Raw genomic sequence first — 25870 nt, 5'->3', positions numbered from 1 at the left:
AGCTACTAGTATTAGTCCAGCTGGAAAGAGAAACCCATCCTTTGGCAAGTCACTGTGACCAGAGAGGCAGGGTCATAGAAGAACAGAGTATCTCCCATTGACCTACTTGGTGAAGAGGAGAGCCTCAGAAGAGCGAAGCTCATTGCCTGAGAAGAGAAGGGTGTTAGGGAGACAAAAATATAAGTGGTCAATAAATTAGGTTAGCGCAAAACTCAGGTGCCATCTCTAAATAAATGGGCTGATTGATTTGGAATGGAGGTAGGGAAAATTTTTCTGAAAGTATCTGTTAGAACATGTCTCTCCCAGAATGCGGAATTATAGTTGAGTTATAAGTTGATTGTGGTTGAGTTTGAAAAAAAATCACATACAGACACTTAGTACTTCACAAATTAAAAGTAATTTCTCTTGCATCAGCTTATTTGAGCTAAAAAGAATCCAGTAGATGCTTTAAATTTCCATTCTAGACAGTTTAGACTGAGTCTCAGTAAAAACTCTTTCTTACCCAGGATCCCATAACCATGAGTAGGTAATGGCTTTGGGGTTAGAATCAGTAGTTCTGACTTCAAATATTTCTTCCATTACACTCAACTCTTAATGAAAGCGTAATTATTTTTAAAGGATTGTAAGAACTTGTGCAGTTTTAGGAATTGTTGTTATATGTGACTTTTAAATTGTATTCATAAATCCACTTTTCCCAATTTATTGAAGTCATGACTTTGCGGATTCCTCATGCCACCACTAAATCTGCTATTGTTGACACAGTCTCTTCTAAAGACCAAAATAATTTTTGGTTTCTCTTAAAAATCTTATGGCATCTCTTAATTCAGTACTCCATAGGATTGTGTATTTCCAGATAGCCTAGAATCAGTGGCTTATAGTAGTTCCTAACCCACTAGAGAATGATATGGCCGTTTGACTGATAATGGTAATTCTCTACTCTGACCAGAAAGGAAAAAAGGTACATAAAAATAGACGTTTTTAAATATTAAATTTATCTGTATCCTTAGCAATTCCTTGATGTTATTGTTTGTTTCAGATGAGAAGAAGCAGGTGGTTGCAAATGTGGAGAAACAGCTCGAAGAAGCAAAAGAACTGGTATGTGTAGACGTGGTAACATATTTAAAACACAGCCAGAGCCGTTTAATCTGATGCCTTCCTCTAAGTCTCTTTTATTCATTGTAGAAATGTGAAACATTACTGATTAGCAGTTCATGATTCAGAATTCATCAGTTTTTAGATGGAAGAGAATTTAATTGCTTCTTGGGATTTTATTCTTCTTAGTAAAGGTGATTCATTAAATGTCCACCTCGAATTTTTATTCCTTCATAGTACTTTTCGTAATGGTTATAAATAGCTAACACTTGTTAAAGGCATCCTGGGTACTAGACACTGGGTTAAGCGTATTACTTGCTTTTTAATATTTAAGTTTCACCAAAAGCCTGTGAGACAGGTACTATTTGTCAAAAATTGTTAAGGATCGAGATTTTCCCCTACTTGCTCATGAATAAGTGAGCTTGCCACAATTTCATGGATGCTGATAGAAGACATGAGATTCCTAGGTCAGAGACCAAAGGCTTTTATTAGTCACAGCAAAAGCAGCTGCCAGAGTTGCAGCAGGCTTGCATCAGTTCCCTGAGGCCCAGTTCCCACAGGGCTGATGCATGTTTGCCTAGAAGAATGCCTCCACATACAGCGGCTTATCTTATAGGAGAGGAACATGGAGCCTGGGGAACATACTGCTTTATAGCAGCCTGTAAGTAAGCCTGCTCTTTGCCCCGAGGGACACATTGTTTCTTACCCCAACATTGTTCCCTGCCTGGGAATCAGTGGTCAGGACCTTGCATTCTTGGCATGCCCAGCAAGACATGTAGAAGCGTGAGAGACCCACAGAGGAGTGTCATTACCCCCATTTTGTAGATGGGGAAACTGAGGCTTAGGAAGATTAAGTAACTTATCTGAAGTCCCACACCCAGTAAGTGGTGAAGTGAGGATTTGTACTTAGACATGCTAAACCCAGAGCTCTAGCTAGCTTCTCAAATCAAGGAGCAAAAAGTATTAAAATATATTGTGTCCTAATTTTTGGTTTCAAAGCCAGGTATTGCAAGTATGATTCAACTTTTTACTGCACTGTGGTCCTAGATGAGCGTGTTGCTTTTCTAAATACTGAAGGGTTCTACTTGGTGTTCTAACTGATAAACTTACAAGTTTCCCAAAGCGTGTTTCTGTTAACTGGTGTTGCCTGATCAAACAAGTTCGGGAAACTGTAGCTTAAACAGAATTCTCCAATTCCGGGTCTTTTTTTGGTTATTATTTTTCTGTAGAACCTTCTTAGACCCTAAAGTAGGCTACGAGGCGCAACGAGTCTCTAGGAAGGGACTCTAAGGGGCAGCACTTCCCAGGCTTATTTGCCTGAGTAACATTTGTTAACAGGACCATACCCAGGGGGCTGCTGTTTTGCGGGGTCTGAGGAATAGGCGGCTGTAGCCCCCATCACACCGCAGACCTCTCCTTGGTGTCTGGATGCTAAGGAGGCGAGGTGCAGAGCTGCTGCTCCGTCTTCCCTGGCTCTGCTGCTTTTCTAGCTGTCGGAACGCCCATGCTCTCCTCGCCCTGTAAGACCTACTTCTAATCTCGCTGTCTCTGCAGGGGCAGCTTTGTTCTCACGCCTCAGCTTCTCATGTCTGCCTCTCTTTTGAAAGTTTTCTTTTTTTTTTTTTTTATCCCAAGTACTTTTCTGTTTCCTTTCTCCTTTTTATAGTCAGCTGTTTCTCTCATGCTTCCTGGCCTTCACGTGAAAAGACTGGCCTTTTTATATACCATAGCTGCCAACCGGGACGCTGCTTCTTTCAGGTTGGCAGGCTTACCATAAGTAATACAACTGATCAGTTCTTTGGATTTTGAGTTAACTTCTTATCTTGTTGAGTTCTCAGTAGCGGGTGTTTTTGTTTTTGTTTTGTTTTGTTTGCCATCAAAACCTGTGTTTTGGTTCATTGGTTTGCCTTCTTTTGGAGACATTGATTTACTTGATGATGTTAGAAAGCTGGTTTCCTGATAACCAAGGTTTCACTATACCAAGAAAAACCGAGTTATACCCCCATGGAGCTTATGGTCATCTCCATTTGTTACTAACATAAAGAGTTTTGTCTTAGGTATGTTTCTATTTGTTTAAAATGATCAGGCAGCTGACTTACTTAATTCTGATGACATCCTTATTAAGGATACTGATCATTATATTACATACTGTCCTTTTGATGAGGATGCTGGGAGAAGAACTTCATTATGATTTTACTTATTAGGATTAGTTGTATTTCTGCTGAACAGTTTGCATTAATCTCTTGAACACTGCATGTCTCATAGTAACCATGTCTTCCACTTGACATTGGTCACATGAATGTTGTGACAACATGAAACTAGTGCAGATTAGCCTTATTTCTGGTTTCATTTAAAGTGTTTGTTGTGTGTTTCCTTTTTTTCTTTCTTACCTACTTTTGGTTAGTTTCTTTTTTTTTTTTTTTAAAGGTTTGTATTATTTATTTATTTATTTATTTATTTATGGCTGTGTTGGGTCTTCGTTTCTGTGCGAGGGCTTTCTCTGGTTGTGGCAAGCTGGGGCCACTCTTCATCGCGGTGCGCGGGCCTCTCACTATCGCGGCCTCTCTTGTTGCGGAGCACAGGCTCCAGACGCGCAGGCTCAGTAGTTGTGGCTCACGGGCCCAGTTGCTCCACAGCATGTGGGATCTTCCCAGACCAGGGCTCGAACCCGTGTCCCCTGCATTGGCAGGCAGACTCTCAACCACTGCGCCACCAGGGAAGCCCCTTTTGGTTAGTTTTAAGTGTCCTTGTAAAATGCCCGAAACAAAAATGTAGTTAACTCTCGGATTTTCTCTTACATGTACTTTTGCAGTTATTTGTCTGGATGATCCTGCTCGACCTTATTAGAACTAAGTACATAATGATGATTTCAGAGAAGTGCTCTAAATAATTGCCTTGCTGAGTAACTAATTTATTGGTGCTTCACATTTATGTTGAGACATGTCAATAATTTAAATGGTTACTGCATAAATCAAGGGTAATTAAAACAATCTTTTTTTTTTTTTTTATAAAAATTAAGGCCTGTGAATTGAAACATGGTGTTTTGGCTTATCTGAGTTCTACTGTTGTTACTCAGACTCTAACATTGGACAAGTAAGAGTTTTATTAGTGCCAAGTGGATAGTGTTCATGGAAATAATTTATTAGGATTATTTGCTTTAAAAGGTAAATTATCTGACAACATTTTCAGATGTGAGTTTATTAGACATGGCCTGAGCCAATTTGTAGTTGTTGGTTTTTATTTTTTAATGCCAAGTATAAATAAACTACAGCTGATACCTTTTATCATGCTTGCTGTATTTCTTCTTCATCATCAGTAATCATCACTCCTGTTATTCACATTAATCTAGTGTTTACCAAGTAAGACACTGTCTTAAGCACATTATAGGAATTACCCTGTTTAATCTTTATAACTGCCCTACAAAAGACATACTGTTTTTCGAAATGGAAAGAGTAAGACCCAGAGAAGTTAAGAAGCCTGTCCAAGGTTGCATGACTAGTAAGCAGTGTAGCCTACAATGTGAACTGTGAACGCAGGCGTCTGACTTGAAAGCCTGTGTTCTTAACCATCATACTATTTCTGTATTGCCTCCCGTTAAATGCTCATGTGTTGTATGCAAAGTGTTATATCACGACAGGTTGTTATAAAGTGCCCTGCTCTGATTTCAGTGAGCTTTGTGTAATTTTACGTTACTGTATCCATTTAACTCCATAGCAACATGGTTAAAAAGTATAAGGCTGGAGTTCAAGGTCCCATATTGGTTGCCATGGGATTTTCCTAATCAGAAAAGACTTTCCAGGAGAATTTTCACCAAATGACTAAGACTGGGCTGACATTTCATAGGATAATTGTAGAAATAACGGTTTGGTTTATCTTCGCATAGTTCTGGTAGTTTGGGGTCAGAAGACCGGACCCGGTTGGGTGGAATGATAGGATATTCCACGGAAAGTCAGATCATTATCATTGAAGATGTTTGGCTTAATGCACATAGTTTAAAAAAATTCTTGACAAAGTAAACACTTTGGTACTCTATATGTCCCTTGGCAAGCACTCAGTACCTGTTTGTTGACCTTAACAAACATGGAGCACAAAAATAGTCCCAGTGTTCAATTGACCACAGGCAGTTAGCTCCTTGGGTCTGGTTCCTCAAGTTGTAAACTGAGGAATTGGAATTAAATCCTTTCAGCTCGAAATGTCTAGTCACATGAAGAGTAAGCATATGGTTTAAGTCATGTTTTTCTCTCACCCTTCCAGTTGGAACAGATGGATTTGGAAGTCCGAGAGATACCACCCCAAAGTCGAGGAATGTACAGCAACAGGATGAGAAGCTACAAGCAAGAAATGGGAAAACTTGAGACAGATTTTGTGAGTCAGATTGCACCCTTTGTTGTACTTACCGGTCTTCACACTGGTTTTCATGTCATTTTTATTGTTGCCCCCACACACCTCGGTCAGCATTAAGTGCATCGTCTTTGGGAGCTTGTGCCAAAGACTTGGGGATCTAAAAATGCTTGTAGAGCTGGCTAATGATGGACTTGAAGGTATGTTGGATTCCTGACTCACAAAATAGATCCAAATAATGTGGTTTTTTGAGTTTAGATAGTATTTATTGGCATTTAGCATTTATTAGAATTTTGAAATCCAATTTTGGGCCTTTTCAGAGTTTGCAGCCTTTAAACTGCAGTGTTCATGGATGGGCTTCAGGGGCTCGTGAATGTCCTGAAATTATATCAGTATTTTTAGATGTGTGTTTCTATGTGCATTTTTTTTCTGGGATAGGCTTCATAGCCTTTATTATTAGAGTCTTAAAAAGATACATTATACGCCTTCCCCCCAAAAGACAAAAAGAACTCAATTAATAATTTATATAAGGGATCCTTTGTGTTGATTGTCTCATGAGAATATTTAGCTTTCTCTTCCTATATCTCTGAGTTTCAACTGTACCCACCTTATAGCAAATTTAAGAATATAAATTTAAAGATATTGATGTTAAAATTGTTAGTAATTAGAAAGTAACAGGAGTAGAAAAGATACAGGTGAGCAATTCCACTTCTGGGTATATACCCAAGAGAATTGAAAGCAGGATCTTGAAGAGATATGTATACGCCCTTGATCATAGCAGCATTGTTCGCAATACCAAAAAATGGAAGCAACCCAAGTGTCCATCGACAGATGAATGGATAAACAAAATGTGGTGTGTGCATACAGTGGAATATTATACAGACTTAAAAATGCAGGAAATTCTGACATATGTTTTGACATGGATGAACCTTGAGAACATTATGCTAAGTGAAATAAGCCAGTCACAAAAGACAAATACTATGTTTCCATTTATTTGAGGTACCTAAAGTAGTGTTTGTAGAAAGTAGATGGGTGGTTGCCAAGGGCTGAGGGAGGGGCAACTGGGTACCTACTGTTTAATGGGTATAGAGTTTCAGTTTTGCAAGATAAAAAGTTGTAGAGATTGGTTGCTCAACAATGTGAATATATTTAACCCTATTGAACTACACACTTAAAATTGGTTAAGGTGGTAAATTTTATATTAAGTATATTTTGCCACAATTAAAAATTTAAATTAAAAAAAAATGTAGATGAGGAAAGATCTGAGCTTTGCCTGTGAGTGACAGGAGTCAGGTGTTGGCATGTAAATGAACTATTATTTCTGACCCTGGGGTCCAAATTCATAAAGAAAGTGAAGAATTTATAAGGATCATTCTGCCTCTGTTCCTTCCTTAGGTGTTTTACTTTTGGAGGCTATATCTGCTAGACTACAGTGTACCCTTCCACTATAAGGCCAATGGTACTGAATAGTAGAAATTCCACCTAGAGTCTGGAAATAGGGTGATTTACAGTTTTGCATGTTTATTTTATATTATAATGGATATTTTCCTGAGAAGCTGAGATGGGCTATGTCAGTGACTCTGATGCAATTGCCGTTTAAGTTGTGCGCCTATTAATTAAAAATTAAAATTGGAATCCACGATAGGCCTAAATTCAGAAAAGAAATGTAACTGCCTTGCTTCTGTGCTCTGTACTAGATAAAACCTTCTCTAACCACTTTGTGAAAGGCAGGTTCTCTCAGCAAGAATGTGAGATATGGTGAGAAAATTGGATTGATTTAAGAATTTGACAACTCAAAATTGTACTTAGACAGTTCTAATTAAAGTTAATGTTTTAATATAAATGATGAAAGTAAAATAAAATATTTATAAGGATTATTTTAGTTTGCTTACCTCATCTTCATGAAACGCTTTCCCAAAGATTTTTCTCTTGATTTCTAAATCAACTAAGCATATTAGTCTGCTAGTGCTGTCATAACAAAGTACCACAGACTGGGCAGCTTAAACAACAAAAATTTGTCTTGTTGAAGTTCTGGAGGCTGGAAGTCTGAGATCAAAGTGTTGGCAGGGTTTGTTTCTTATGAGGCCTCTGTCTGTGGCTTGTAGATTGCCGTCTTCTCCCTGTATCTTCTCCCTGTATCTTCACATACAAACACAGTCTGTATGTGTTTATGTTCTAATTTCTTCTTATTATACAGAAACCAGTCATATTGGATTAAGGCTCACCCTAATGACTTTATTTTAATTCATTTAACTCTTTAAAGACCCCATCTCCACATCAATCACATTCTGAAGTGTTAAGGATTAAAACTTCAGTGCATGAATTGGGGGGGAAATAGTTCAGCCCGTAACACTGAACTTAGTTTTAATCTTTTCTTCTTAAAAAAAAAAATTTTTTTTCAGGAATTATATTGCTTCTGTGGCTTGTCAGTCAGCTACCCCATGGTTAAGAATTACATTCCTGAAGAATAGAGTCCTTTAGGTATCATGTATTTGGATAAGCATTTCTCAGATATATTTTCTATCATAAAGAAAAATGGAAACAGCAGCTAGGAGCTAAACATTTATTCTCCAGGCTATCATTAAAAAATTCATGTGTTCATCTGTCTATTTGCTGCCGCAGCTCTCTTCTGCTGTGTCAGGAAACGTCCTTCACCAACGCCACCACCACCTTCTGTTGTACGGGACTCACAGTTTATAAAGTGCTTTGACACGCATTATTCGTTTCACTGTAGGAAGGGTAGACAGAGCAGATGCGGATTACTATCCCCATTTTACATGTGATAGAACCAAGAGGTCCAGCTTGATTATGGATTTCATTCAACAAGTCCTTCTTGAGCCCTGTAGTGTATCAGGCAGTGTCCTAGGTGCTGGAAAAGAGCCGTGACTAAGAGAGAGAAAGTTCTTGCTCTCGTGGAATTTATGTTCTAATGGGGAAGACAAGAAACAAGTGAATACATCTATCTTAATTTCAGGTCGTGATAAATGCTATAAAGAAGATGAGTAAATGGACAGATAGTGACCAGCAGGGCGGTGTGCCCGTTTTGCTAGGGTGTTCTCTGTGCCCGACTGGGAGAGAGGGGTGCCTGTGGTTACAGAAGGGGAGCAGAGGAAAGACCTCTAAGGGCATTGCAGGCATGGTGAAGACCTTGGCCTCTACTCTCGCTTGATGAGAAGCAATTGTAGGACGTTGAGCAGTGAGTGGTCCTTTGCCTCCTGTTTCACAGCTTTGTCCACTTTACCTTACCTTAACACGTGAGGCATTTGAATAGAATGTAGGAAATATTTATGTAATTCCCTTTTGATTCTTATTTTCTTTTTATATTTAATTCTTTTGTCTTTTTTTTAAATTTTATTTATTTATTTATTTATTTATTTATTTATTTATGGCTATGTTGGTTCTTCGTTTCTGTGCAAGGGATTTCTCTAGTTGCGGCAAGTGGGGGCCACTCTTCATCGCGGTGCGCGGGCCTCTCGCTGTCACGGCCTCTCTTGTTGCGGAGCACAGGCTCCAGACGCGCAGGCTCAGTAGTTGTGGCTCATGGGCCTAGTTGCTCCGCAGCATGTGGGATCTTCCCAGACCAGGGCTCAGAGCCGTGTCCCCTGCATTGGCAGGCGGATTCTCAACCACTGTGCCACCAGGGAAGCCCTCTTTTGTCTTTTAATGGAATGAAGAATATCTTCTTAAAGACATCTGATAATTTCTTATAGTCATACACCATACCTCAAAGTATTGAATCCCAGGAAAAAATAGTAGAGATTGGTCCTTCAATCTTCAATTGGTCCTTCAGTTGCAATGTTTATTGCAAATGAAGAAGTTCTCTTATTCCCCTTGCAATATCAGGACTTTGGGGGAACATCTATGCCAATGGCGAAAGGTAGAGGACAACTCAGTACTTTTTTCTTCAACCCCATTGTCTGCTTGCTTTCTTCTCTTGGCCCCTCTTCTTCCTCCTCCTCTGCCTGTCCCTCAGATGCCTGGTTTCTTCGGACTTCTTCTCCACTTACCCCACTGTCCTCCTCCTTGTGTTATCATCTGCTCCTGCGGCTTCAATACCACAGCTATAATTCTCTTGCATTTCTCACTCAGAACTCCCTACAGCTCAAATTCATATTTCTTACTACTTACTGGGCACTGCTACCGCAGAGTCCTTTAAACACAAACACTTAAGTTTGACAAGTACTAGTCACTTCAGAGTGATGTTTTAATTTTCCCCTCTTCATCCTCTTGTGCATCCAGTTGGTCACTGAGAGTTAACAATCCTGTCACTTAAATAGCTCCTGCTTTCATCTCCACTACTGGAAGCCTTCATGTTTCTCAGTCTGGATGATCGTAGTAGCCTTGCCTCCTTCCATTCTTCTCCCAATCTAAACCGCCCTCCACTCCACTCTGGAAATATCTTTCTAGCACACTGATCTGAATATGTCACACTGTTCCACAAAATCTTACAGAGTTCTCATTGCCTGCTGAATTGTTAAAAGCCTAGAATTTGTTGGTTTCCTTTGGAGTAGTGCATCTCAATCTTTTTTTCATTAGCACTCCACTAAGGAATTTTTTAGACTTTTTTTTTCCTAATTGCTCCTCTCTTCCCCAGGAAATTTTAATACCATAAATATACTGTTTGTCTGTACATCTGTTCATGTTCTGTGGCCCTTTGGAGGGCCATGCATCTTTGTAATATTTAAGATTCTTCATCCTCCCAAGAACCATTTCTTGCCTCTGGGCATAATGTCACCTCTGTTGACAGTGCCTGTTTTAGAGAATGTTGGCCTTTATTTGGGCAAGCAGATAATTTACTAACAGATCCTTTCAAGGCTTATTGTTAACTTTGTTAGGACATGTCTAGAGTAGCCTGACTTTTGAGGTTTGTCTTTCTTGGATTCCATTTGAATGACTGGAACGTTCAGTGAATATTCCACCCTCTGTTTGGTCAGAATTGTATCTCCCTGCTTTGGGTGACCTCCAGAATCTCCATTCCACCCATGGCTCCCCAATACATGTCCTCTGTTACACCTCTTACCTCTACATACGCAAGTTCATTTTCAGCCAAAGACTTAACAGGACCCCTGTATAGATTTCTGGAGCTCCTTCTCTCCATTACTCTGCTAAGTTTCATCCATCTCAGCAGTCCCCACCTCCAGTGTCTACCTCCTCAGCTTAGAGACATGCTGGACTCCATCTGGGCTCCCCACCCCCCGTGCTGGCATCTGATCAGTGCCTGCGGGCTGAGAGCCGCGGTGATTGTAGGGTTCATTTCAAGTCTTCTCTCCTCACAGGATTTCAGTCCTACACTGCCTATTGTCCAGTTTTTTAAAACGATTGCTTCACACATTTTGTCCATTGTTATAGTTGTTTAGAGAGGGAGGGTTGGTCTTGTATCAATTACGCTGTCATTACTGGCATGAAAGTTCAGGAGAGTTTAATGTTTATTAATCCTTAGTGGATAATTGTGTACATCTGAGAATGAAAAAAAAAGTAGTCTGCTCTTGACAATGACCTATCATAGAATTTAATCTGTAGCTGACTAAATACATACTTAAAAGATTTTAAAATAGGGGTTATAATTTGCAGTCATAGTTGTGGGAAGGTAAGGGAAATCAGCAGTCATCGCTATGTTCCCTTTTACACTGTTGCTACCCCTGATGATTCTGTTCACTTGCCTAATTCCATTTTTCTTGATTTTGGGCCTCTCATAGCCTCATATTGTTCATTTTGGATTCTTATAGTCTCAGAGTAATAGGAATATTAGGTCCAGAGAAGTTCAAATCCAATCACATTTTTGAGATGAGGAAACGGAGGACCAGGGGGACCAAATGTCTTACCTTAAAGTCACACTGCTGTTTAGAGCCAGGACCAGAATCAAATAACCTAAACACACATTCTGATGTTCTCTCCATGATCCTTTGCAACTCCCTACCCTCAACTTCACATTTTCATAAAAATCAATTTAATAGCTTCTTTGTATATTTGAAAACAATGTAAAAATTAAAATTCATGTATTTAAGCCATTCTTGTAATTTCTTCCTTCAGTATTGGTATGACGTTAGCTAGGGCATGGTCATGTCCAGGAAAATGAACCAGCCAAAAGGAGGAAAAATGTAGTTGAGGATTTTTTCAAGGTTAAGATTATTGTTTGCTTCTTAAGAAAATAAAATCAAGCAAACAAAAACCCCTAAACTTGTACAAACAACAACAAAAAACGAATGTTGTATAAAGTATTTGACCAAGTCTCAGTAAGTAGAAAAAGAAAGGGACAAATAAGTGATGTACCAGGATAAGATTCCCTAAGTCATGAGGACGTGGTATGTTGAATGATGAATGTCTTTTGCATCTGATGTTGTAATACTATGATGCTTACGCCATCTTGTGGCTGATTTGTATAGTTGCATATTTCTTTTTTTTTTTTTTTTTCTGTGACAAAGCTGAACTTCCTTTAAGATGTATACACAGACTACAGGATTTAGGGTGGAGGATTAGCAGTAGAGCTTTTTAGCCCCAGTCTCAAGTTCACTTCTATCCCAGGTCAGTGGTGCCCGAATGCTGACCTTTTCCTGTTTGGCAGGCTATGTGATGTGATTGTTAGACCAGCTCCTAGTGCAGAGCTGTCTACATCAGAGAATGGCACTTCTATTGACAGTCTCAGCAGTGAGGCTGAATGGTCCTGGGAACCCAACTTCCTGCGGACTATCGGAGTTGGTCCCTTAGGTCAGGGTTCAAAGGATGTTGTGGAACAGCTTGAAGCTTTCACTGCTACTACCTACACTCGCTCTTTTAACAGGTGAATGGACAACTTGAGTATCCAAGTTTATGACTGAAGCCAGTGGCTGTATTCTATTTTTTTAAGTCTAAGATAGACTAAAGAAGTATAAATGAGAGCGATGAACCCTTTTAAATTATGACTTTTGTTGAAAGGTCAAAAACTTGATGCTTCTATTTATTTATCTTTCCTGTTCTTGTGGCTTCTTGAGATATTTTACTTCTGTTCTGTGGAAGCTGTAGAAAACCGTGAAAGCGTGTTTTAGAAATTTGGATCATGTCAGTGGTAATATGTTGTAATTATGGCATCAGCTGTCCCTCTTGCAGGAGCATAAGTACATTCTAGAAAGAAATAAGAAAGCCAGACTGGACAGAATCATCCCAGCAAAATCTTCCTCCACTATGTGCACTTAATAAATATGATTTCCATTAAAAAATTACATTTGTTGTTGGATTCTCTGTAAAAATAATACCTGCTCACTATAGAATATTCTGGAAATAAATAAGAGTAGAAAGAAAAAAAAAAATCACCTTAGCCCTATTACCTCAAAGGATTCGTATTTTACATTTTTATTTATTTCCTTCTAATCTTCCCTTCCCCTCTCTTTTGTATAATTTGTTGTTCTATTTTACATAATAATGATGCTACTCAATCCACACTTACAAGGTTCTAACATTGGTACTTTCCATTTCTATAAATTCTTAATCATTTTAATGGGTGCATAATATTTCAGTCAGTGATATTAGTTCATCTTTTGTTGAATCCTAATATATTTCCATTTATCCCTTCCATAATTTATTGTGCTGCAATGAACGTATTAGAACAGGATTATTTCATCAGGGTCATTTCTCAGAAGGCAGATTATCACATCAAAGGTTATCAACAATATTATAGGTCTAATTAAAATATTCCTTGGAAATATGTTTTTACTGTGATTTATCAGATCATTTTTGTTGTTCTTTCTATGATTTTCTCTGTATCAAAATGTTAAATAAGAGCTAAAAATCATAGGCAGACCAGAGGTAAGTACTTTATGTACATCACTCATTTAACCCATAATTATATGAAAAAGATACTGTCATGATCTGTCATTATGGGGATTTCACAATTCTAGAATTAAATACAACTGAGATTTCTTTTTCTAAGATACTTTTCCATGGAAGATATATTCATGTTGGTAAGGCTAGCAGATATGCATGGCTCTCATATCTGGTCTAAAACTGATCTCATTTTACATTTTCAAAATTTCGTAATCAGAAACTGAAGAATATTTTAGTTATCTGGATATGACTATGATCCCTTTAAGGAAGAAAGTAATACTGTACATGTACATACATGATTTTACTTGTTTGCAGTTATTTTCTGAGGATGTTGTTTCCTAAGGCCTCGATAGGTGAAATTGTTAGAAAATCATGCAGTTGGCCTTCTTTGTTTGTAGGATTCTCATTCCAGGCTTTGACCTTGGTAAATCTTCTACTCACAGAGCCCAGTAATTTCAAAGGCTGACACAGGAAATGGATTCAAAAGTCTGTTTTCAGCTATAGTGATGCCTTCTGGGGCTGATCTGTGTTTGCGTGTCACCCTGGTCTCCTAATTCAGGATGCTGTTAAAGGTTCATGTTCTTGACCCTTCTCCCCACCATGTATTCTTGAATGGAACAGTAGTATGTATTAAATATTTTATCATTGGTCTTATGTACTGAATTTGATGTTGGCCTTAATAGATTTTCTTCCCTTTGGAAACTCTGACACTTTCTTCCAAAGTGACTGTTTTCATGATGACTGCTTTGGGCCTCAGACCATTGTCTTTACCTCCTGTAGAGCTTTGTGACCTGCAAAAATAACTTCCATGTCCACTGTAGTTACTGGCAAAGTTGAAGTGTGTACTGGTATGGATATATCTCTGTGTGTGCACTCACACATTCTTGTGTGTGTACATTTTTTTTAATTGGTGTCAGATTGCTGATATTACAATTTTATTGGAAGATTTTTTTCTATCTATTGATACTTACTAATTTTTTTTAATCATTGGAATTAAAGTTTTAGTGCCATTTTATGGTAGAAGGAGCAAATTTTTGTTATGACTTTATGTTATTTCTATGGTTTGAGTTTTCTAAGCAGATGAAGTGTATGTTTTCTGGAAACGGTGTTAAATTGCTTTAAAACAAAAAAGAATGATAAAGCTTATTGGTTTTAATGTAGTTGTGTCTGCTTATAATCCTTCTTAAATGACTTAACAAATTATTATCGACTTTTCTGTTGTTTGTTTGTTTTGCCTAGCCACTTTGATCTTACCTAGGAAATAAAGAGGAAAGATAAAAACAGGTAAGATTTTTGAAAGATTTAACTATAAACTGGTGATAAATTTGGCTTCATTGTTAGTCACTAGATGGCACTGTTTATTTGCAGAGTGCCATTTTTTAAAAAAGAACTGGTAGTAACAAATTACTGCTTCATGAATAAAATATTTCTGATGGGATTTGCATTTCTATATTGGCTGAAGACACTGTTGAATGTTTTATTAACCAGCCCAATGCAACTGTCAGCCTATTAAAGAGATCCAATGGTCCCTGTTTAGATAAATAAACTAAATAAATCCAATTCGTCAAATTGTGTTCTTGGCTGTTTATTTTCCATTCTTTTGATGTACAGTTTAAGTTAAAGCCACATTGGTTTAAAAATTAACGGGAAAATGTTATTTGGTGTTTGGAACATGAAGAAACTAATTGCCATAGTCAAAAAGCCAACTTTGTTTTAATGTTAAATTGTTTGCTCATAAATAGTAAACTTTTTACTGGTTGCTTGTAAACTGTCCCATGCTCAAAAATAGTCTGATATTCTGCAAATACATGGTCAGAGACAGTTATCAAGATTTGCGGCACCCCTGTTGAATTTCCCTGGGAGAAGTACTATGTAGTTTAAAAGATAAGCCTTTTACTTGTTTTTTTTGCCTTCGGGCCATGCTCTTTTTTCACGTAGGGTATACTAGTCCTTGGAAAGAAAAGTAGCTAATTGATTTTTAAATAAAATGTCTTTTATCGAAGCACTTGCCAGGCACTCTCCTGGTAAATGCCAAACTTTAAAGTGGGTGACAGTGATGCTGTGATGTTGCTAGGGCAACCAAAGGCCTCAAGACCGTAGCACAGATGCCCGCACGTTCACTGCCCTCTTAAAGCTTATGTTCTAGGAATCTTGAAACTCAAAATTGAACTATTTAATACCACTGACTTAGCTAGAGATTTCATACTTAGGCCCTAGGGTTAAAACATATTAGAATAAAGCATGTCAGTTTTGTGCTTTGCTTTGCTGAAGTAAGTGAGCAACTGGGAATGACACATCATGGTTCCGACTTTGCCTTCTCATTTCTTTTTTTCATGAATCTTCCATTGCTCTTTATGCCATTCTTATTGTCTTTTATCCAGTTCCACATTTGTGAGGTTCAGAACAAAACTTAAAATGGATTAGGCACTTCTGACTTAGCTCATAGCTTTTAGGAGCATTGAGCTGCTTGTGATGAAGACAGAGCCCTGTCTGGTCTCTAGGGTGAAGGTTTTTCAGCTGTGTAGTAGTGGTTGAAGAGTTTTGCTGTGTCAACTAGTTTAAGCTTTCCTGTACAAGAAGTTAAAATGGGGCTAGAAGAGATTTTGCCAGAGACTTTTCTCTTGATTTCAGGTCCTTGGAAACCTACCAGGACATGGACCATGCACACAGATAGTCTCTTTCTGGCTTGTTTTGTTTAACTTTCTGTCCTTTAGTTCTCCCAAATGGAAAATTCATATTTAAGAATAAAACCAAGAACATATGTGGAGTCAAATTCGTCTTCTGGCTTTTCTTTTAAGAAGTTCATCAGATCATGAATTAAAAGCCTTTGCTAGAAATGCCTCTGAAATGCTTAAGTGTGGTCACATTGGGAAACATCAAGAAATGGGACTTCATCCTCATTACACTTTATTAGTTCTTGAGGCGCCTCGTGCCTTTGCAAATTCACAAAAGCTTCTGTAGGTCAAGCTCCATCACAGAAGATTCTGAGGAAATTTACAAATTTTCTCCATTTGGTTCTGTTAAGTATTGTTTAAAACAAGTTATCACTGTCTTGGACTTGGAAATCTGCTGTGAAAATGGTGATTTCTGTTATTGGTTATAAAGAATTTGACCTGTAATTGCACTCTTAAAATGGAGAAAGACTGCTGGATTTTATGGTTTGGAAAGTCACACTGCATGGTATTGGTCTTGGTGTGAAATGTTTAATTACAGAAATGAAATGAGTTTCTTAAAGAGTGTATTCTGTACTTTAAAACAAGGGTGCCCTTTGTTAATCTTGTCTGAGTTTTATTTTACCTGACATCCTTTGACTTTCCTACTGAAACCTTGCAACTTTGCATATTAAATGACTGACATTTTTTGTTTCATTGCTTTCTTATTTTGATTTTTTATGTAAACCTAGTCTACAAATAAATTTCAACTGAAGTAAGACTAGGGTTGTCTTATTTATGGCCATATGTAATTTTTATGGTGAAACTTTGAAAGGAGAAAACAATCTCCATTGTTAGAATCTTGCAGATTTCTTTTTAGCTTCAATGAAGTTTAAATTTTCCTACTTTTTTTTAAAGAACGTGGTTCCGCGCTATCCATTTCAAATGCTGTCTGATCTATGGTCCTTGTTTGATGGCTTTATTTACCCTTAAAAAAAACATACATGTATTATTAGACATTGGTTAGAAATGGTCTATCTCATATTTTTCTAAAATTGTATGAAGCTAAATTTGGTCATGGACCACTTTGCCAAGAGAGGAAGTGTGAAATAGTGAGAAAAGCCCAAGGAATGTAGACCCAAGACCTCAGACGTGGCATATTCCTTCTGGGCTTCAGTTTCTGGATCTGCAGATTTGGATCGCCTTATCAATTCTGCCTACCTAATGGGGAAATATGAGGGCCAAATAAGATAATAAATGTGTAAATACTTTGGGAACTGCACTGATTTATAGTCAGTGGCTTTGCTTTGCACAAGTAGTAATCCTAGAATTAAAGAGTTTGGAGGTTAAAGTATCTCCAAGTCAGAATATTCCCTCAATATCCTAAACCTTCCTTCTCAGTGCTTTAAGACAAACTGCAGGAGCTTACACAAAGGATTGAAACATGAAATCTTCCATCTTATTCTCAGATATGACCTTCTACGTTGGATTGCTTTTATATTCTAGCACATTTTATTTTGTAAAAGACGTCTTAGAAATTAATCTATGCAAGCAAGGTTTCTCCTTGACCTTGTGGTAATAGAGTCAGAATTAAACATAGAAGAATTATGATACTCTATATTGTTTTATATCGTTTTATTATATGTATCATATTACTAATTAGAGTTATATTTGTACTGAGTTTTTCATCTAGAGTTCAAAATACATGTTGAATTATTTACTTTGAATTTGCTTCCCATCCCTTCCCTAATTTCTAATAACTGACATTTCCCAGAAACTATTAGAAGTCACTGTCTTTGCATTGTTATGTCACTGGCCTAACATACCAGTATTGAGAAAGAGAAGGGGGAAGATTCTGTAATATCTGTTAAATATTGTCATTAATATCAACAAAGAATTGACTTTAGTTAGCATACCTAAAGACAACAACCAAATAGCTTTATAATTAAAAAGTTTCAAATATTGTCATACACTGAGAATTTGTTTTATAATATGCCCCAAATATACAAGGCAGTGTAATACACAGCTAGAAATAATATGGTGGAAGCTGAAATGATTTAAATCAAATTCTCACTAGTAAAAACAAATACTATTAAAATTAATTTCAAACTAAAGAACAAACAAGAAAGCTGCAGAAGAGAACTTTCAAGCTGCTGTTCTTTCTAGTCATTTCATTCTTTTTAATTTTAGTGGTTTTCAATGGTTTGTTGTTGTTTTGGTATAGATTACTAAAAACAACTTACATATATTTAGTACCTATCATGCATCAAGCATTGTGCAAGAGAGCAAAAGATGAATAAGACATATTCTTCAAGGGGCTCGTAGTCAATAACTGTCTTACTCAGGTAAGTGAAATGATGGAGGTTCTGATGGGAGAGTATGTGAAAGGGCACACTTTCAGGGAGGGACATCCAACCGAGGTGTTTGTGTAGGAATGAAGTGGGGTTGTGAGGAAAGGCACCCAGTAGGAAGGAATACCCACACTGAGACTTGAAGGGTGAGGAGGAATTTGAGAGAAGCAGGGTCTCCTCAGTTTGAAAGAATAACATAAAGTGGGGAGCAGAGGAGGATAATATCGTGGAAGGGAGGAAGGGAAGGCCTAGAGTGTTTGATATCCTCCAGGTTTAACATGTGGGACTAGAGCCTTAGTTCCCAAACTTTGCTACACGTTAGAATCACCTGGGGGTCTTTAAGAACTCCTGCCGCCTAGCGCCCACTCCCAGACGTTGTGGTTTAATTGGTCTGGGCTGCGAATTGGGCATCAGCCCTTGATGAGCTTGAGAGCTCGGCAAAGCCTTGCGGGTTAAGTTGAGGAGCTTGGCCTTTATCTCGTTTGTGATTAGAAGTGATTGAAAGATTACACATGCTGGATAATGTGCTTGCTTTATATTTAATGAAGCATTTAAAACAATGAAGCTCTTTCTTTCATTTGAGTTGCAGTGCCGTTTAACTTGCTTTCATTCTTTTTCTCTCAAATCTTCAATGCTATTCTTTTAAATACCTTTTTTTTTTTTAACTTGGCAAAAGCCAGTATCTTACAGTGACAGTTACCCACATGTCTTTTGCATCAAATGACTTTAAAAATTAATTTCTTTTTGGTTTAAAGTTAGGTACCATGATAGCCATTATTTGGGGGAAACAGGTGCCCTAACATGAATAATTTTTCTCCCTAGGTGGCAAAACAAATATTTTAAATTCTCACTTGAGCCTAGAAAAAAATAAAACCCTCAGCCTTTAATCTCATACTACTAAATAGACTGTGCCTTTGACCTCTGACCTGAGGTCAATGCCAATAGAACATCTTCATGTGAATTTTTTGTTTATAAATATGCACTTTGCTTTGGAAACAGGTATATTAATTCCCTTGTAAGAACAGAAATATGATTATAGAAATTATATATATATATGTTGTTTCCGGATTTAGTAGGAAAAAACTATGTATATATATATTTTTTTCCTTCCCCCTGTGATGTCTTGCAAGACTGATTGTAACTTAATTTTGTAAAGGAATTGTCAAGAAATTGCTAGTAATCTCTAATCAGAGAAAAAGAAGTATGGATGTGGCAGATAAATAGGATTCTGTTATGGCCAACATCTTCATTGATCTTAGCAGAATTGCTCTTTGCCTCCCCTGTGTCTGTATTTTCTCTTGGCAGTAAGCCGAGTGAATTTGGAATAGAAAGAAAGAGAGAAAATCTACTTGGTTCCAAATGATGATAGCTGTGCATTGGTGTGTGGAAAATAACTTACAACTTGATAGTAGAATTACTAGAGGATTTCTCTTGTTTAGGGAGAAAATTGAAGTTCTTTTTGTGGCCAGGTTGGAGAACTTCTAATTTAATATAACCCATAGTTTATGATATCAATTTAAATCTTATCATCATATCAAATGGTATTTTAATTATGAAATAACTTTTAAACTATTTCTGAACTGCAGTCAAAAAGGACTCAGATTAGGAAAAAAATACTATCCTGGGCCTTAATTGCTTTTTTTTTTTTTTTTTTTTGGCCACACTGTGCGGCATGTGGGACCTTAGTTCCCCAAGTAGGGGTTGACCCCGTGCCCCCTGCAGTGGAAGCACAGAGTCTTAACCACTGGATTGCCAGGGAAGTCCCTTTAATTACTACTTTAAAATCTATTCTGTTTCTTAAAGGAAAATAGTTATTTTCTCAGGTTTTCTTTAAACATAGTGAATTGATTGAAGAGTCTTGGTTTATGGTTATATTGTTTTGCTATAGACTCTGCAGTCAGAGAAATTATCATCATGAAAGTATATAATTTCAAGATGTTATCATTATAAGATTCACAAACTTACATCTTTTTAGCTAATTATTACCCACTCAGGTAGATTCTAAGGCAATAATGCTTCTGTGTGTTTGGAAATATAGATTTGGGGTGAGATTTTTGTCAGTGCATTTTATAGCTGAGAGGGCTTTCTATTTTCCTAGTCTGTGTTCAGGGACTATCAAAGTAGCAAAATTATGTTTTCTAATTCAAACGGAATGTGGCCATAGATGGCACTGTGGCTCGCACTGATATTTAACATATACCGTATTGTGGCATTTTCTGAGAGAAATTTCTGAGACCAAAATCATCTACAACGGTCCCTTTGTAATAAAAGTTTACTTTTCACTCTGAAGAGGAATGATTTTAAACCCGGCAGAACTAGAAATACTAACTATATATATATATTTTTAATTTTTATTTATTTATTTATGGCTGTGTTGGGTCTTCGTTTCTGTGCGAGGGCTTTCTCTAGTTGTGGCAAGCGGGGGCCACTCTTCATTGCGGTGCGCGGGCCTCTCACTGTCGCGGCCTCTCTTGTTGCGGAGCACAGGCTCCAGACGCGCAGGCTCAGTAGTTGTGGCTCACGGGCCTAGTTGCTCCGTGGCATATGGGATCTTCCCAGACCAGGGTTCGAACCCGTGTCCCCTGCATTGGCAGGCAGATTCTCAACCACTGCGCCACCAGGGAAGCCCCTAACTATATTTTTTAACGTTAGTAAATAGAGCATGAGCAGCTGTATTTCTTGAGCCCTCAGAAATGTTTTTCAAAATGGGGTATTAATACTATCTCTGCAAAATGTTTTTACATAGGTATAGCGCCTAGAGAATGCCAGTTAAAGTACGCCCATGACTCTCATTCTCATCTCCCAGAAAGCATTATTGAAACCTTGCCATTAAATCAAGGCATTTTGTCTTTTGAATTCTGTCATGGCTGGGGCTAAACAACTGTCACTGGCAAGTGACAAGAGGCATAGACAGCAGGGAAAAGGAAAAGAGAGAAAGTAGGAGCAGGGGAAAATAAAAGTGTAAGAGAGAGGGAGGGAAAATACCAGGTATGTACCAGAAGGGTGAGGTGCTGGCAGGCAGCAACTGCCTCGGGTGCCAGTTCGTTGAGACTAATGCAGTCATCTGCTTACTCCTGCTATATCCTGATACTTTTAATGTCTTTTTGGAATCTAGGTAGTACTAAGAAATATCTCAAAGTACAAACTGATGTCATTAGGTTCACATTTGCCTAAAGAATTTTTCAGTTCTCCAATTTTAAAACAAAATCCATAAATATTTACAAATTTATGGTTTTTTTGTTTTGTTTTTTTTGCTAATTATTCCTCCCTCAGGTAGATTCTAGGGAAATAAACTTTCCATATGTCTGGAAATATAGATTTGCATGCAAATCTATCACATGCAAATAGTCAGAAGACTCCACACATGAAGGAATATTAAGTCAATTATATTTTTGTACTCCATGTCATAAACTTGGGGATCTGATGCATTTCTACCTTGATGTTGATATTTTAGTAAAGTCAGGATGCTTGCTTTTGGGGGCAGAAAAGATATGATCTTTCTTTTCACTGAATGCTAGTGGTAATGGGTAGTTTTCCTCTTTGGTCTAGAGCAGAGTTTCTCATCTCAACCTTGGTACTGTTGAAATTTTGGACTGGATGATTCTTTGTTGGGGGTGGGAGGAAGGTGTCCTGTGCCTTGCAGGGTGTTTAGCAACATCTCTGGCCTTTACCCACTAAATGCCAGTGGCCCAATTCCACTCCACCCCAGTCGTGACAATCAAAACATGTCTCCAGATATTGCAGATGTCCCCACTGAGGCAAAATTATCCCTGATTGAGAACCCCTCAATCTAGAATGATCGCTGATAGGGCTTTTAAAGGGAGAGGGAGAGAGAACTAACTATTGAGGGCCTCTAATAGGTCAGCTACCATGTTGTATATCATTTATTCTTCATAGCCAGTTTATAATTCAGACATACAAGCTGACACTTTCCCAAGGTCTCATAATTTGGATCCAGGACTTGAAATCAAACCTATCTGACTCTAAAGCTACTAAATCATACTGCTTTATAGCATTTCTCTTTAAAGAGTCACTAAAGTCTCTGTTAGTTCCAGTGTGTCCAGAAAAAGAAAACTTGGTTCAATAACTAACCTACATTTATTTCCAATAGGCTGTAAACCAAGAGAAGCAGGTGATGTAGTGGAAAGTACGCTGGATTAAGCATCAAAGTTCTGGCTTTGGGTGTCAGCTCTGATACTAACTAGCTGAGTGCCACTGGGCAACTCCCTGTGCCCTGGCTTCTTCAACTCTGAAACGCGGGTCAACCTCCACATTGTCTATGTGAGCTATGTTATTTAACAATTTTGAAAGTGGGAATGCTTGGCATTTTAAGACCAACAAAAGTTTTCACGTTGCTTTAAAACTATTCTATATGCAGTTTAGGACAATAGGTGTGCTTTGGAACTCTGGGCTCACTTTACCTGTTAGTCTCATATGGATATGTCTTCCATTTCTACAATACCTAGCCCATTATTCAGCTCCTTTGTGAAGTCTTTTCTAATTATCTTTCCGTCGTGATAGATTTTCTTTACTTCCCATTTGCCTTGGCACTTATGTTATTAACCTGTACCAATGTACACACTGTTTCCATGTCAGAGCTGAAATGACTTAGTGATTTTCACTTAACTTATGTTTTATTACTCCAGCCAAATTATAAGATCTTCAAGAGAAAAAACTGGGTGTTCCACTTTTAAGTTTTCTGAAGTAGTTTATAAATGCTGTACATAGTAGGTATTCAATAAGTGCCTACTGAATTAAATTTAAGAATTTGTAATTTTAAAGCAAATCTTTTTCAGATGAAACATCCATGATACATGGTGGGCACACAAAACATAAAAGTATTCCAACAAAACATCAAGAGTGAATTGTTCTTTAAGCACAATTTCTGTTTAACTTTAGTGGAGCAAAATAATAATGCCATGTGTTGCAATATATTTTTTCTCTGTTCTGACTCCTTTTAAATTTCTCAGACCTGGGAATTAAGATGCTTTAAGAATGAAGTTTCTGAAATGCTCTATTGGGTACATCTTTTCAGAAATAGCCATCTGTAGGAAAATATGACATATTCATTGGCAGAGAAGAGCTGATAAATACAATTTGATGTAGTGTTTCAGCAAGCATTTCAATAACTTTTTGACATTTTCCTGTAGTCCCTATTTGCCTTATCAATAGTTATAGTGACATATGATTGTCAACTTTTTATATTAAGACCAAACTAATAAATTAAATATGTTATGTTTATATCTGATGAAAGCTGATGTTTTGGAAGGGTGTTAAAATACACTGACAGGTCCTGTTCATAAGCTCCTTTGGTATAAATATGCAGATGGCATCCTTAGATATTGTTTGTACACATGCAGATAGACAGAAAGTGTTGACAACGTAACAAATGCAAATGTCAACCTCACAATTTAACCTTTCTGTGTAGAAAAAGATGTTAGTTTTAAGTTATGTGTATCTTTTAACTTTATTTCAAAGTTTTTATTATTTTTTAGCCTGTTATCGCTACTGTTTCATGTACGGCTGAAAGCAGCCATTGCAAGAAGATTTACGCTTGAGAGCTTTTCTCTGTCATGCTCCTACTTCAACAATTGCAACTGTACAGATGTATTTATTTTTCTAATTCTTCAGGTTATTTTCCCTGTTGTTTCCTATCTCCTGAATCTTCTTGTAGCATCCTTCTATTTACTGTTACAAAATATTTGGGGTTAATAAGAAAGCCTAAGGAAAACATTATGAACCCCACCTCCCTGCCCCACACATACTTTATGTTAAAGCATTTCTTACAACACTTTGCCACACTTATGTCTGTGCTAAGATCTAACAGAGTGTCGTGCAGCACTTTTTAAAAATTTTGACTTATAGAGGCTCATATGGGACAGCAGTGGGTAGGCTGGAAAGAGAACTGGGTATTCTACTTAGGAGAATATTCTAAGAAAGAATATTCTTCTGCTTAAATGCTATCGAAAACTAGTCGTGTACACCTTTAAATCCAAGATAGTAAGATTTTATAGTCATTGCATGCAGAAACCATTAGAAATAATATCACAGGTCCACATGTACCCCCAAGAATAAATAACCCTTAAGGTTCCCTGAAATAAACATCAGATTAAAGATACTATCATTTCCGAACCTACACACAGGCCTTTTTTCTCCTTGACTCCGTGGCCAATCCCTAGGCCACATCATTTCTGAATTTCCACATCCACATACTTCTGTTTATTGCATATCCTTGATTTTACCACACTTACATCTCCTCTTACTTCAGTGCATGTGTGTGGATCTGTTAAAACAGTAACATATCAGAGATAATATCACTTTTTTAGGGGGTAAAGTAACCTTAGAATAAGGGGAATTGTGTAGGCATATATATCTTATAAATGCTCTGTACCTGGGTTGAGAAACACTATGATAGAGTTAAGAAACTTTTTAAGAGGGGGTGTTTCTACAGTATTGCTTCTTTAAGGACTATAGTAATGTATCGTTTTTCGAGCTAGTGATTCTTTATTTTTTAATTTTTAAAATATATATCTTAAAACTGTAGTAATTTATTTATTTATTTTTTGGCCATGCCACAGCTTGTGGGGATCTTCATTCCTCAACCAGGGATTGAACCCATGCTTTGTTTCCACTTAGTCTTGTTTCTCCAACTACATTATATACTATTTTAGAATAGGAATTGTGATTTCTCCTGCTGTGTGAGAGCCTATAAATTCTAAATAAATATTTGTGAATTAACAGATGAATAGGCATATCATGTCTATTCATAATATTTTAAGAGAAAATAAAAATAGTTGTCCAGTTAGCTAATCTCTGTGGTAAGTGAAGAGAGTCAAGTTGGACTGTGTTATGAAATATACATTACAATGCAGAGCTTTCCTAATTTGGGGTAAAATGCCTGTCTTCTTCTTGATTAAAATATAGGACTTGGCTATCCCATATCAACCAGAACCACACCCAAAGACATTAGTTAACAGGAGTGTAATCATGTCCACTGGTTCCTAAAAAAGATTAAGATGGTTTTTTCTTTAAAATAGTACATTTTTTATATTTAATTTATCATACCCCAAGCAAACAATCTTCTATATTTAAAATATAAAGCAAAGTAATCACAACACAAACTTTAGTTTTATAACCTCAGCAGCTGTATTTGTTTAAAATACTTCATGGGGTTTTGTTTTTCCCATCTTTCTTAAGTTGTTAGAAATTTTCTGAGTTCTTCCTTTGTTTCTGAAAATATATAACTTTCTCACTGGTGAGTGCAAAAGGACCTTTCTGTTCACAAATTGGCACCCATGATTTTAAATTCACAGCGTGCATTATCCAACCCCAACTGCTGTTGCCTTCATCCTGTCCATTCAGGCAGCTGACAGTCACAGTCAGAAGTCAGGATTATGGCTCCTCCTTTTCCAATACTGAAAATATTAACTACAGATTACCAGTAGTTAAAACCAGGAGTGCTCAATTGAATTCTTTGTGGTATTTGAAACACACACACACACACACACACACACACACAAAAACACAAGTCAAGAACTCCCCTGGGGAGACTGGTCTGCAGACCTGAATTGGGTCTCAGGTGCTTCCAGTGTACATCTTTACAAAAGAACCAGTAAACTAATGTTTCCCAGTCTTTTC

At 37.4% G+C, this 25870-nt stretch overlaps 1 protein-coding gene across 14 annotated transcripts in view; it reads left to right on the top strand.

Annotated features, from left to right (window-relative positions):
• VTI1A (vesicle transport through interaction with t-SNAREs 1A) overlaps positions 1 to 25870 on the top strand; it is a 415946-nt gene that overhangs the window by 8244 nt on the left and 381832 nt on the right. For all 14 annotated transcript variants that reach the window (XM_059899431.1, XM_059899429.1, XM_059899426.1 and 11 more), the window contains exons 2-3: positions 1037 to 1095; positions 5347 to 5457. In XM_059899431.1, the coding sequence (XP_059755414.1) occupies positions 1037 to 1095; positions 5347 to 5457 (170 nt within the window). The remainder of the gene's footprint in view (positions 1 to 1036; positions 1096 to 5346; positions 5458 to 25870) is intronic.

This window comes from Balaenoptera ricei, chromosome 16 (assembly GCF_028023285.1).
Source record: "Balaenoptera ricei isolate mBalRic1 chromosome 16, mBalRic1.hap2, whole genome shotgun sequence".
Lineage (NCBI taxonomy): Eukaryota > Metazoa > Chordata > Mammalia > Artiodactyla > Balaenopteridae > Balaenoptera > Balaenoptera ricei.
This window is presented reverse-complemented; position numbering and strand designations above follow the sequence as displayed.